Here is a 15,063-nt window from a genome sequence, read left to right on the forward strand (position 1 = left end):
TAGCTCTGAGGTTATGCAGCCTTACAATTAGTAATGGCATTTGAAAGAGAAAACCATCCTTTTCCTACCAATTAGGTTTTCTATTTTATTTCAGCAATCTTGAAATGAAAGTTATACATGCTAACTTTTGCAGACACTGAACTTTATGCATTCTATTTTTAAGGAAGGGCCTGAAATTTGACTTTGCATGCAAACACTGCAAAATTAGAACATTTTCCTCCCTCCTCTTTCCCCAGTAAAGAAGAATGGAGCCCAATAATTAGGGCATTTTTTCTTTTTATTTTGTGTTCTAACAGAACTTTAGTCAAACATTAAGTATGCATTTTGAACATATGACAGATTCTTTACTGTTTCTCAAACAGAGCTGTTTATATAAAAGGAATGACTTGGGTGGAATGTTTCTCAAACCATTAATGGTTTTTTATTTTCATTTGTTTTGTGTTTTTCCCCCAAACCAAATCTGTCATTTCTTTCTGAATAATATGACAAAGCATTATAAGAAAATATTTAAGTAGCATGAATATCAAATAGTATCTATTAATCCCTGAATCATGCTATTCAAAGTGCTCCAATCTACATTAAAAACAGAGGATAAAAGTGTTCCTTGTGAGGAAAAAAATTCAAAGAATACCATCTGGCTAGAATCTACAAATGTGACTGTTGCCAGATTACTTGTGCCACATTACTTCACAAATCAAATATAAGATTAAACATTTTAAAGGAAAAGCTGTTGCATATTTTGTTAGCTATTTGGAGTTCTCAGATATCAAATCTTATCAAAATGGATTAATTCCACTAGTGCTTTGCAGGTGTCTATAACCAGTAATAACTATTTTAAATTTTCAAAGAATGAACTTTTAAAGAATATAAACTTTCAAATCCTACTTGATAGCATTTTATGCTTATTGTGTTTATTTGGTGCATGTCCACATTTTTCCTTTTGTGTGTGTGTGTGTGTGTGTGTGTGTGTGTGTGTGTGTGTGTGTCTGTGTGTGTGTTGAAGGAAAATAGCAAATTACTAGAAAAAGACTTGAGTGAACAGTCACAGAAATGAATATTGCTAGTTAAATTATGTCAAAAAACACCATATACATCCTAATTCAGCTTTCAAGTGTTTTCTTGACTATCTACACCATAATACCAGTAATTTTCCATGTATCAATGGAACCCAAACATCTAGATTTTAGCTTAAAATTAATTGATATCTTATTTGACCCAAAATATAGGCCTTTTTTATGATGGCAGTCAAAATAAACACACAGCACATCCATTATATTGGCTATGTCTTATTAACTATGTAGAAAACTCTTTCCTTTTCTTTCCAATGAAGAAAAAGATCTGCAGTTTCACGAGATTGTTGCTGTTAAATTGTTGCATTTTAATGCAACATTAAAAAATGCTATATGCTTCTCTAGCATATTAATCAATATGAGTAATCTACCACATCTGTTTATGTTGTAAGAAATATGCTCTATTAGTCTAGTGCTATAGTAATCATATAATCTACTGTTGGCTGCCTTCTTATATGAAAGGTGGCTATTACGTTGATTGGTGGAAATATGAATAGTAGTGGTCATTCTGTTAACAGTAGGTGAATGAAGAGTTAAGTCTGTTAATATTTATGACAAATTCTTATTGAATCCAAATGGGCAAAGTTCAGTCCTTAAATTTATGCATAAAATAATTGCAAAGCCAAAATACATGTTCTTTCTTTAACTCTTTAAAGATGAAATAATACATTTAAAATAAAACTAGTTTATTTTATTCAATAACATTATTTCCAACATTTCTCCTTCTGATTTAAATATTAATATTTTATAAAATATTGATGTTTGTTGGAATTTACTTTTTGCAACCTCCTGAGATCTCCTTTAAACAACCTTGGAATTAAAAAAAATGTAGTGTTATTACAAGCTTAAGAAAAGATAATAATGAATAATAAAGAATGCTAAATTCTGGATGTATCAGTAAAAAGAAAAGGTGATGATCAAACTTGAATATACATATGTTTCAAACTTGGTTGAAAAAGTATGTTCCATAGTTCTTAAAAGACAGCATTTTCTGTAATACAACATGACAAACCATTTTAGATATTGTCCTTCTATTATAGTTTGGTTTGGAAGCCATCATTGGAAATCTCTGCAGGATTTAATGCACTTCACGGTGCCTACTGCCTTATTTCCTTGGCAGATGTCAATAATCTCATTTGAAGAATGTAAATAAGAAAAGAAACCATTGATTTCAAGCAAACAAATAAACAAATCCAATAATTTCCCAGGAAGTGAATGAATTAGAGTTGGCATGTTATTTCTATATAAAATGAATACAAACAACTCATAAAATCAAACAGAAAAATCTATTATACTTCCTATAAATTCCATAATGGTTATAGTGGTTATTGTGAAACAGGTAATACAGACTGGGTTTTTCATTGTTGTTGTTCACAACTATTTACTATGTGAAATATTAAACAATTAGACCATCTTTAATTTCACACAGTGTGCTGCTTTAAAAAGGTGATGGGAAAAGGGCAGAGTGTAGCAGTGTGATAAAACATGAAGAAAAGATTATGAAACATTTGTGGGGACTCCAAGAGCAAGTGATTTCACACTTACCTCAATAGGCACCCGTATGTGCATGTGCACGGGTGACATGTGCACGCATGCATGCGCACACAAACAGACAATGGGGAATTGCTGCAAGCACGACTCTGGATATTAGCCTAGGCAGACCAAAAAATCGATACTGCTTCTAGATTAAAAACAGTTTTATCTAAGCATTCCCCCCCAAAATGTTTAAAATGCACAAACACACACAAATTATACTAATAAAGAAAAAAAACCTCAACCCTATCTATACAGTAGTCTCTTCACTTCTTTCTTTTTAAAAAATGTAAATATACAAATCTTAATGACATATAAAACAAAATCAACATGTGGATGGTAAAGACATGGGTAAAACAGGGAGACTAATGTGGCAAAGAAATTTCCAAAACTATATGTACAAGACCCTGTTTTTCCTCATAATTCATAGATTGTAATGCATGTTTAACAGCAGCAGTCGAGGATGTAGTTCCAGGCACCAGACTGCAGACCTTGCTTCTGATCAAGGGAGCTGACTTCCCCCTTGCACCGATGTCACCAAATGACACTTGAGATACTAGTTTCCCGTGGTAAGAGGGGTAGGATTGCACTGTTTGTATGAGCCTCATCAGGATTCTGCTCTCGGTTAGTTTTTGTCTGTGGTCTCTGTCCATTAATAAGTGTCATTGGGATATTGCAATAAGTATGCTGGTTACCTATTGAGGTAAGAGGCAGGGTGCCAGTAGGAGGTACATCATATTCATAGCTTCGATAATAGTGTTTCTGACGCATCTGTGAATGATATGTATTATGAAAAGTGGAACGCAAATCAGGGTGGGCAGTGGCAAGAGCAGTGGAGGTAGCAGCAGCCATTGAAATTGCTGAGACCGTCTGCAATTCCCCAAAAGGCCCCTGCTCACTAACATCTAAAACCTGCTCGTTGGTAATAGGTTCTATCCTCTTAAAAGGCATTTCATACTGTAAATGTTTCCAGAATTTGGAATTCAACTTGTTGCATTTTGGTCCATGCCATTTAATTACAGTTAGAAGCTTGATGGTATGTTTCAGTGCCTCAACTTCCTGGTAGTTCATAATTCCTCGCAGTTCACTGCATTCAATGAGGATCACTTTAATTTCTCCTGTAATGAGCATGTTCCTAAGTCTGGTTTCCAATTCAAAGATGCTCCAGCCTCTTCTGACCACATAATTTGGAGTCATGACAATTATCAGTCGTTTGCTTTGGTCTACACATCTTGCCACGTCTTCTATGTAGGCTGATAAGCAAAAGAGCAACTCAAGATCAGAAAAAAAACCCTATACCTGGACTGTGATCTGTAAGCAGATCTTAAATAAGTAAATTTACGTCTTAAACTGCATTCAATTAAATTTGGAAAGAAGTATTTACATGTAAATCTCTATTCAGAGGTATCGTTCCTAGGTGAGAACACATTCAGAATAGGAAGAAAATAGGAAGAGAAATAGCTCCCTCCAGAGCTGTGTATAAAAACTGCTAGCAGAGCTGTCTTTCCCCCTTTTCAGGAATATCTCTCCCCACCCCCAATTCCCTGAATGAAGAATATAAGGAAATATTTCCTTTTTATTTCCTGGAAGGGGGAAATCAGTACTTCAGGTAAATTTATTTTTTTAAAAACACAAGGAAAGAGCCACTGTTTCTACAATACATATTTGTTTTTATACAATATGTCCTATATAGATTTTTTATTGCATGCAGATGAACATATTTTTCCACTTTTGGAATATATCTCAGCTTAATGCAATCTAATTTTATCATTTCATAATTCCACTAATATGGCACATTATATCTGTGCAAACTGCAAAGGCAAAAAGGACATATTTATTTAACTGGAACTGTTGAAGCCTGTCTGATATACATTTTCAGTGGCTGGTATCTATGAAAAAATAAATTTTATCAAGGAAAGGTGAATTTGGTCTAAGTTGTCAATGAAAAAAGATGATTATAAAAAGATTGTCTAATAGCTTTATATTTGAATTAAACAACTGATTAAAAATTGTGATGTTACAGTATATTGCTATTAATCCAAAGACATTTTCTCTTGTGTGCTATACTTCTTGGTAGTCTCCATCATTTCATTTAAGAGCCATGGTGGTGCATTTCATTTATGAACCACAGTGGCACAGTGGTTAAAAGGCAGTACTGCAGGCTACTTCCACTGATCACCGGCTGCCAGCAGTTTGGCAGTTCAGGTTTCAATGGCTCATGGTTGACTCAGCCTTTCATCCTTCCGAGGTGAGTAAAAGGAGGACCCAGATTGTTGGGGGCAATATGCTGACTCTGTAAACCACTTAGAGAGGGCTGTAAAGCACTGTGAAGCGGTTTATAAATCTAAGTGCTATGCTATGCTATTTCAGGCTTCAAAGAGGTTTATTTCCACTTAATAAAGAATACAAATTATGGTAGGTTAAAGGATACAGATCTATTTATGGGCTGACCTTTCAGATAGTTTTTCATCTCCAGGGGATGTTTGTGGTAATGAAAGGATAGGAAACCATTTAAACACCATCTTGCACAATCTCAATATATTCTAGAACTATATTAATCTAGTTATAGGCTATATCTAGAATATATAGTCAGTTCTAGGGAATTGACAACTTACTCTGATTTCTTTCTCCTGTTAGTTTTACTGCTGTTAAAAATATTTGGAATATTTTATTCTTGTAGGTGCAAGAAGATATAAGACAAAGTTTTATATAGACACTTTTAGTTAGACTAGACACTTTTTAATTATGGTAAGCTATTAAGTTAACTATGGTATGCAATGAATTTTTCAAAGAACATTTAATCCTGTTACTATATATCTTATCTTAATAAAAGCTAGTATATTATACATATAGTGCTTATTATTTTTAGTATTAGTACCATTGTAATTATTAATATGCTTTGATTACTTATCTTAATGGAATGTATAATAAACAGCATTAGTATAGAATCGCATTAAAATGTACCTAAACAGCACATTGGGAATGTGCTATGCAAAATGAGTGTATGTTTATATGTGTGTGTGTGTGTTTAAAAACTTACTTCCAGTTGGAATTAAATCTCTGTCAGGAATGAATAGTTTGTACCCATAATGCTTTTCAAGCATATCTGGTAAGATCTCAAGAGCAAATCGTTCTTCTTCCCCAGTTTCCTGATTCCATTGGTCAGGATCCACTTTGGTATATGACAAATAGGCATCATAATCTTTGTTATCTGTAAATATAAAGGGACAGAGAAAAGAGACAGGTGAAAAAGAAGACAGATTTTATTTCATGCTGGTTTTCCTCTTCCTATTTTATATGTCCATGTATATTATTCTGAAATATTTCTTATTCATTCTTCATCTTCATCATATATTATTAAGTAGCTGCTTGTACTTCTCTATAGTATTTTCATGATTACAAAAGCCATTTTACTAGATTCTCATTGTCAGATCTCTAAAATCCTTGACTCTAGGATCCACAGGGAGAAAACCCAATACTTAGTTGCTTGGAAGCATCTAACTCATCCCAAAATGAATGGGTTGCTAAACACCATGTTTGGGCCCTTACCTTACTGAATGATGGCCATTTGGGATGGTTCATTTTAATGTCTAACGGAAGATGGCCATGGGAATCTATGCTTATACGGTTCTCAGGGCAGCTGGTAAAGGAACCACCTTCACACTTGTGTATTGGCTAAAATCTGCATTCTGATAAATGGGAGGGGTCTCTACTGCTTTAATTCTACTTGCCTTGCCTAAGGGGATTCAGATGTTGCTTTGAACTTATTGTTTTCATTTCTGCTTAATAAAAGCTTCCTTTTGAAATACTTCATTTCAAGATTCTTCACTTTCTTAAGTTAGAAGGAGAGGCAATCCTTACAGAAAGCAATATTTGCAAAATGGTCAACCTGGAGAAGCAATCTTCACTCTACTGAGGGGACCCTGCAAACCATGTCCGAGCAAAATTGTGAGCAGGGGGAAGCTGAATGCTAGAGGGAGACATCAACCCTGCCCCAACTGAAGGCCTGCTCCTTGTACCCTGTCAGAGAGTATGAGGGGACCCTGGAGGACCCCAAAAAGCCCCGCTGGTTGAATGGCATAGGGAAGAAAGACAGCTGGGATGGGAGAACCAGAGGAGTCACCCACACCCACAGTAACTGAGAACCAGGGTGGAAATTGGAGCTAGAAGTCCCCTCTGACCAGAAAGAAGCATCACTGAGAGATGATCATCTGAAGGGTGATGACCTCTCAATGCCTGCATGGTCCAAGGTGCACCAAATCACCTACATGTGTGTGGTATCTCACCACCAAAGAGGCTAAGATCAATATGGCCATAAACTAGTAACGAATGGGATGAGAGTGGAAGAAAGCCCCACCCCAATGGAAGCAAGAGCTTTTCAAATCACAAACTGCATCTTCTCCAAAACCCTCAGCCTGTCCAAGTGTGGAAAGGAGAGGCACCAAGCTGCATACAGTCATTCTCAAACACCCACTTGGTAATCAGAGTGCCTGTCTGGGGGGAGAGCCTATGAAACCTGGCCAGCATAGTAAGAAGAGTGCCCTGAGGAGCAGGGAGATTGTAGAGTTTCCACCCCCTCTCCTCTTCGAGGAGGAAACTCTGGCTTCTCAGCAGGAGGAGCCAAACTGATTCGGAAGTGATTCAGAGGATGAACCACTGGTAAACAAACCAATTAAACCACTTACCCTCCCCTTAAGACTGTTTATCCCTGGACTTCCTGTAGTGATGTCATCATGCTTGGAGCTGAGGAACAGGGGTTCTCCTAACCTCTAATCCTAACTTCTTCATTTGGGCTCATTTTTGAGCACTGTGGATCCTGAAGGGACCAGCAGATTAAGGGGGAAACTCTGAAGACGCTGGGGTGATAAGGCAAATCCCGCAGCAGGTAGGAGAAACCCACTAAACGGATGAGACTCTATCCTGCCACTTGGTCAAGACTGGAGCGATGGTGACCGCATAAGAAGGAAGCAGAGAGAGAAAGCAGTTGAAATCGAGACATCTGTTACTATTATTGACAACCCAAAGAAGAGGAGGACAATGTGAAATTGGCAGAGAGGGTGAGCTGGAAAGAAAGACGCTCTGGGAAGGAGACTGTTTTTGCAGTTCAGATTTTTGCTGAAAAGTAATGAGAACATAGACACTGAGTTGAAATTGACAGCCTGAATAACTTGAAGGAAAGTGACCACAGTGAGAATGAAAACTCGGCATGGACAACAGGAGTAGGACATTTTAACTGGTGAGAAGACTTGGAAAACACAGAAGGATTGTTTAACAGTCAGGTTGGTTGTTGACTTTTTTCTTCTTGCTCTTCCTTCTACTGTCTTGTTTTTCCCAAAGAATAGTTGAACTTACAAGTATATGGTATTTATTCTCCTCGGAACGTGGAGCGGTGCCAGAGACAGGAGAGAGAGAACTGTTTTGGAACGATTAGAGGGCTTCTTTACCCCCTTTATTTTCCTTTGCCGCTGGACTTGTTGTATTAACTGATTGACACTAACAGTGATACTGAGGAGAGGGTGACACCTAGTGGATTATAAATTTGAACCATGAAGTCTGATGCAAGAAAACCAATGGTGGCATAAGCTGATATATATACAGAGAGAGAAACTAATTACTAGAATTGAATACCTGTATAACTGATACAATTGAGAGACATCTATTTGTATAAGATAACAATGTGATATATAACCCTATGACATATAATAATTAAGGATAAAAACAATAGAATAATACATAGGAATGTTTAGATATTGAAATGTGATATTAAAGAAAGTTAATTATTGTTAAATATTGAGATATGTAATTATTGATACCATTGATATTGCTGATAAAGTAGAAGTAAAGTAGAATTTACATGCAATTGTGGGCAAGGATAGATGGGGATAAGAATGGTAACTTCAGTAAAGTTAGTGAAAAAAACTACACCTAATATGATTTCGGCAACACCCCCCTCCTCAAATCAAAGATCAATTGAGAGTGCATTGGGGCTGGAGAAAGGTGGAATGATGGCAGGAACAACGGGACCAGCACCAACAATGCAGAGTATGCAATTGATGCTCCAGATGATACAAGAGACATTGACAAAAAGCCAAGAAGTGACAGCTACAAATCATGAAGAGACAAGGAGGAATAACGAAGAAATGAAAAATGAAATGGGAGAATTGAAAGGAAATATCAAAAATGTGGATGACAAAATTGAAAGGATACAGAATGCCTTAGCAATCAATGAACAGAAAATCGAGAACATCGGAAAAAATAATTATTTGACAAAGATTAGTAGACCAGTGAAATGCAGTGGCCATAGTAAGGCATTCAACAAAGTAGAACACAACCTACTTCTTGGTAAACTAGAAAATCGACACCATCACAACCAAATCAATTTGTAATTGGCTGACAAATGTACTCCACGAGTAGTCCTTAATGGTACTACATTTACATGGAGGGAAGTAAGCAGTGGGTTAGATTTGAGGGGGTATTAAGATCTTGCCCTTGTCATGGTCTGATCACTTCCTACTGAGGCTGGACTTTCGGAAACCAATCCCCCACTGTAGGGAGGAGCAACCGATTAGGTGGTTCCGCCCCAGGCGCCTGATGGACCCTATGGGATTTCAGACGGCGCTTGGAGAAATACCTGACACTCTCGTCCACAGTCCGGTGGAGTCCTTAGTCGCTGCTTGGAATACAGCGGCGGCAGGGACTCTAAACCGGATTGCGCCTTTGTGGCCTCTCCAAGGTGGCGGATCCAGGAGGGCTCCTTGGTTCACCGAGGAACTCCGGGAGATGAAGCGCCAAAAGAGACGCCTAGAGCACCGCTGGAGGGCCAGTAACTCTGAGTCAGACCGAGCACTGATGAGAGCCTATATCAGAGCCTATCTCGTGGCAATACAGGCGGTGAAATGTGCGCATTTTGCCGCTCTTATTGCATCCGCTGAATCGCGCCCAGCCACCTTGTTTAGAATAACCTGCTCCCTCTTGAAAGAGAGGGACGCGGAGAACCCTTTACAAGGTAGAGCTGAGGAATTTGTTCAGTTTCTAATGGATAAAGTCGCTTGGATTCGGACAGATCTGGACTCCAATTGCACGGTACCAGCTGAGGTACCGGGGGAAGGTCTTGAGCGGAGTTTATGGAGCGAGTTTCAACTTGTCGCTCCTGAGGAAGTGGACAAGGCCATGGGAGTGGTGAGTGCCTCCACCTGTATACTGGACCCATGCCCCTCCTGGCTGGTCTCGACCAGCAGGGAGGTGACACGCGGCTGGATCCAGACGATAGTTAACACCTCTCTCCGGGAGGGATCCTTTCCGCTCCTCCTAAAGGATGCGGTGGTGAGACCCCTCCTGAAGAAACCTTCTCTGGATCCAGCCATTTTGAGTAACTATCATCCAGTCTCCAACCTCCCCTTTGTAGGGAAGGTTGTTGAGAAAATGGTGGCCTTTCAACTCCGGCGGTCCTTGGATGAAACCAATTATCTGGATTCCTTTCAGTCCGGATTCAGGCCTGGTTACAGCACGGAAACTGCTTTGGTCGCGCTGATCGATGATCTCTGGCAAGCCAGGGATAGGGGTCACTCCTCTATCCTAGTGCTCCTTGACCTCTCAGCGGCCTTCGATACCATCGACCATGGTATCCTTCTGCGACGGTTGTGGGAGGTGGGAGTGGGAGGCACCGTTCTTCGGTGGTTCTTCTCCTACCTCTCGGACAGGTTGCAGTCGATCACAGTCGGTGTTGGGCCCCTCACTTATGGGGTGCCACAGGGTTTGGTCCTGTCCCCCCTCCTATTCAACATCTATATGAAGCCGCTGGGTGAGATCATACGGCGGCACAGGATTAAATACCATCAATATGCGGATGATACACAATTGTATCTGTCCGCCCCGTGCCAACTCAGTGAAGCGGTAGAAGTGATGTTCCAGTGCCTGGAGGCTGTCAGGGTCTGGATGGGAACGAACAAGCTTGCACTCAATCCCGACAAGACCGAGTGGCTATTGATGCTCCCTCCCAAGGATGGTCCAGCTATTCCATCTCTCAGCCTGGGGGGTGAAATTATTCGCCCCTCAGAAAGGGCCCGCAATTTGGGAGTCCTCCAGGATCCTCAGCTGACCTTAGAACATCATTTGTCGGCTGTGACCAGGGGGGCTTTTGCCCAGGTTCGCCTGGTGCAACAATTGCGACCCTATTTGGACCGGGAGGCCCTTCGGGTAGTCACTCACGCCCTCATCACCTCCAGACTGGATTACTGTAACGCGCTCTACATGGGGCTGCCCTTGAAGAATGTTCGAAGACTTCAGTTAGTCCAGAATGCAGCCGTGCGAGCAATTGTGGGTGCACCTAGGTACACCCACGTTACACCTACCCTCCGCAAGCTGCACTGGCTTCCCATTGGGCTCCAAACATGCTTCAAAGTGCTAGTCGTTACTTTTAAAGCCCTTCGTGGCATCGGACCTGGTTACCTGAGAGACCGCCTCCTGCCAATTACCTCCCAAAGACCGATTAGATCGCCCAGACTAGGCCTTCTCCAGATTCCATCTGCCAGCCAATGTCGGCTGGCGACACCCCGGGGGAGGTCCTTCTCTGTTGCAGCTCCGGCCCTCTGGAACGAGCTCCCCATTGAGATCCGGACCCTCACTACCCTTCCGACCTTCCGCAAAGCGACTAAGACCTGGCTGTTCCGGCAGGCCTGGGGCTGTTGAGTTGTCCAGCCCCACTTCAGGTTTGTGACTTGTGTAATTTTAAACTGTTGTTTATTTTTTATATATCCCCCCTCCCTTTTATTGTAAGCCGCCCTGAGTCTCTTTTGAGAGTGGGCGGCGTACAAAATTTAATAAATAAATAAATAAATAAAATAAATAAATAAAAACTATGGGGCTTTTCAGCTTCCTTGCATTAATCCTCAACTTTCCTACCAGGGTTGGGCTGATCAAACAGCGGTACATCCTGAGTCCGCTAAAGCAGAGATTTTTATCTCCCTCTTCCGGTTGGGGATAAAGAAGTCTTTCTTTTAAAAAAAATTATTAACAAACATGTAAAATACACACACAAAACTTAGACCTACACCACATTTACACAATACAATACGGACATGGGGTTCCTGTTCTTTCTAATAGCAATTATCAATCAATACCGCTCACCTTATATTATTTCCCCTTCTATTGTATTTCATTGAGATTTCACCATTCTTAACCCTCTTATTTTACTCATAACTATTATTTTTGAGTTTTGTTATATTCCTTCATTGATTCTTGTTTCTTTCTTCCATTCACCTATAGCATTTATCCCATATCTGATAGAATTCCGATTCTTCTTTTCCCTGGATTTCTTTAGTTAGTTTGTCCATTTCAGCATAATCCATAACCTTTCTTATTATTTCATCTTCGCTTGGGGTTAATTCGTTCTTCCATTTCTGGGCAAAGGCAATCCTTGCCGCTGTAATTATATGTAATATTAAATACTGGATTTCTTTTTTGTATTTCGGAGACATTATTCCTAATAAAAAAAACTTCAGGTTTCCATTCTATTTTAACCTCTTTTATTGCCTCCAGCCAATTTTTGATCTTTTTCCAAAAATGTTTAGCCTCTTCACAGGTCCACCATAAATGGTAATATGTTCCATGTATTGATTCGCATTTCCAACATTTTGGGGAGCTATTTGTTAAGATTTTAGCTAACCTTGTTGGTGCCAGGTGCCATTTGTAAAACATTTTGTACTGGTTTTCCTTATATGCAACTGATAGTGTCATTTTTAAGTTTGTTCCCCAATTGTCTAATTCAATATTATAGCCAAAGTTCTGTGCCCATTTTATCATTTGTTCTTTCACAATTTCCTCTTCCATTTTATACTTCAGGAGAAATTTATATATTCTCCCTATCACCTTTCTATCTGCGTTTGAATAATTTTATCCAATTTGTGTGGTTCTGTTTCGATGTCATATAATTTAGTATCATTATTGTATTTAGTTTTGATTTGGAGGTAAGTTAGCCAGTCAATTTTCATGTTCTGTTCTGCCAATTCTTCAATTGTTTTTAAATTTCCCTATCAATTAAATCTCTGTATCTTAGCATTTTGTTCAAATCTATAAAATTTGGATGGGTCATCCTTTCTGTCAGTGATAGCCAATTTGGGATTTTCACATAATGGATTTTTTTGATTTTGAGCCATTTTTGCAATAACGCTCTTCTAATTAAATGATTTTGAAAGTATTTGTGCGTTTTATTTTTATCATCCCATAGGAATGTATGCCAGCCTGCTTGCAAATCATGGCTTTCTAAGGTCAAAATTATTTTATTCTTTAGCTCTATCCAATCCTTCACCCATGTTATTGTTAGTGTTGATGCATATAAATCACAATTTGGTAATGCTAAACCTCCCTTCGTCTTGCTGTTTTGCATTGACTTTAGTTTAATCCTCACTTTTCGTCCCTGCCAAATGAACCTAGGTTATTTTGTTTAAAGAATTTGAAAGAATTTTTTACCCAGATTAATAGGTGCGGCTTGCAACAGGAATAAGATCTTGGTAAAGTATTCATTTTAATTGTCGCTATATGTTCCATTAGTGATAACTGAATATTTTTCCAATTTTCTAAATCTTTATTTGTATCACTAATTTATTACAATTATCATATTTAATTGTGGAACATTTTGCCGACACCCAGATCCCCAAGTATTTCACTTTCTTAGCTATTTGCATTCTGGTTGCTACTTCCAGTTCCTCTTCTTGCTTTTTTGTCATGTTTTTGGTTATCATTTTTGTTTTGTCTTTATTGATCTTTATTCCTGCCAATTCTTCTAATTTTTGAATTAATTTCAGGCTGGATTCTAATGGATCTTCTAGAACAAATACTAAGTCATCGGCATAGGCTTGGGCCTTGTATTCTTCATTTTTGAGTCTTAAACTTTTTATTCCCTGGTCCTTCCGAATTTCATTTAATAAAATTTCCAAAGTTAATATAAACAACAAAGGAGAGAGGGGGCATCCCTGTCTGACTCCTTTTTTATTTCAATCTTCTCAGATCTCCGTTCATCAGAACTTTGGCTGTCTGACTGTTATAAAATCCTTCTATCATTTTTATAAATTTTTCTCTGAGTTTCATCTCGTCCAACAGTGTTATTATAAATTTCCAGATTACGTTGTCAAATGCTTTTTGTGCATCAAGGAAAACCAGTACCATTTGTTTTTCTGGAAGCACCTTGTTATACTCTATTATGTCTAGGATGACTATAGTATAGTATAGTATAGTGTAGTGTAGTGTAGTGTAGTGTAGTGTAGTGTAGTGTAGTGTAGTGTAGTGTAGTGTAGTGTAGTATAGTATAGTATAGTATAGTATAGTATAGTATAGTATAGTATAGTATAGTATAGTATAGTATAGTATAGTATAGTATAGTATAATAACCCTGTTTGGTTACCTAAATGGTCCTTTTCATGGCCACAAATAATAAACATGTTAACAAAACACTACCATCGGCCTTAGTAATTGAAACACGTATGCCACTGGGTATGCATCAGTTAATCTGTTTTCATAGTCATTGTAAGCATGCAAGAAAATTCACAATCCACATCCAAACATCACCAAATTGCAAAAAGCATATGCTTTTCATTTAAAAACCACCAATATTTTTTTAAATATAATATTTGCATGGCAGTTAGCATAAAATATCATAAAATCAATGGCCTATCCAAAAAATGTCATAAACCACAAACCATAAAGCGTGCAGGACTTTTTTACACAGCTGTTTACACATGTAGGATGAAGAGTTTAGCCAGCGTTTTTGCTGGCAGAATCTTGGAACAGGGCATGAAAATCTTGGAACAGGGCATGAAATGCACTTGCTTAGAGAACAAATCCGTGACCCAAATGATGGTATTGGTATTACTTTCTGGTAGTTCGACAATAAAGTCAATGGATATCTCCTTCCAAGGGGCATCAGGTCTGGCAATGTTTTGGAGTAGTCCTTGAGGTTTTCCTGGTAGTCTCTTCATGAATCCAAAATGTCCAGCCACTTTTGAATCATGGGCCTGTTGGAGGACAATGCTTTTTAGACTAGCAGGCACATACAACTTGGCTCTCACCCAGGCAAGGCCATCCTGCATGGTGTAATCATTGGAGTGGGACTTGAACCATTCATCAGATGCTAGCACCTCCCTCAGTCATTTTGTTAGCTCTGTAGGCATGTCTAGGTCTGCTTTCCCCTGGCTCCTGGTGACTACTGGGGCAGCTAGCTGTTTGGAAGGAATGACCGATTGGACCACTTCTGACCTGGCACTGTTATACTGGGGTAGCCTGGATAAGGTGTCTGCCATAAAATTCTTTCCTTCTGGGAGGTAAAATTGAACTGATTAAAATGTTGTGCACAGCGAACTTGTTTGGGCGACAATTTCTGTGGGGTTTTTAATGCCTCAAGGTTCTTATGATTAGTCCACACCTCAAACGGGTGCTTGGCTCCTTTGAGAAAATGCCACTAGGTCAG

The 15,063-nt window shown here is 38.8% G+C and overlaps 1 protein-coding gene across 3 annotated transcripts in view; it reads right to left on the reverse strand.

Moving 5' to 3' along the window:
- Window positions 1-316: 316 nt before the first annotated feature.
- Window positions 317-15,063, reverse strand: part of IL1RAPL1 (interleukin 1 receptor accessory protein like 1) — an 881,005-nt gene continuing 866,258 nt past the window's right edge. For all 3 annotated transcript variants that reach the window (XM_087721827.1, XM_087721828.1, XM_087721826.1), the window contains 2 exons: window positions 5,644-5,814; window positions 317-3,856 (listed from right to left, as the gene is read on the reverse strand). In XM_087721827.1, the coding sequence (XP_087577953.1) occupies window positions 3,138-3,856; window positions 5,644-5,814 (890 nt within the window). In that variant the 3' untranslated portion in view covers window positions 317-3,137. The remainder of the gene's footprint in view (window positions 3,857-5,643; window positions 5,815-15,063) is intronic.

This window comes from Thamnophis sirtalis, unplaced genomic scaffold (assembly GCF_051295495.1).
Source record: "Thamnophis sirtalis isolate CommonGarterSnake01/CBP01778 unplaced genomic scaffold, rThaSir2_p1.2 scaffold_8, whole genome shotgun sequence".
Classification (NCBI taxonomy): Eukaryota; Metazoa; Chordata; class Lepidosauria; order Squamata; family Natricidae; genus Thamnophis; species Thamnophis sirtalis.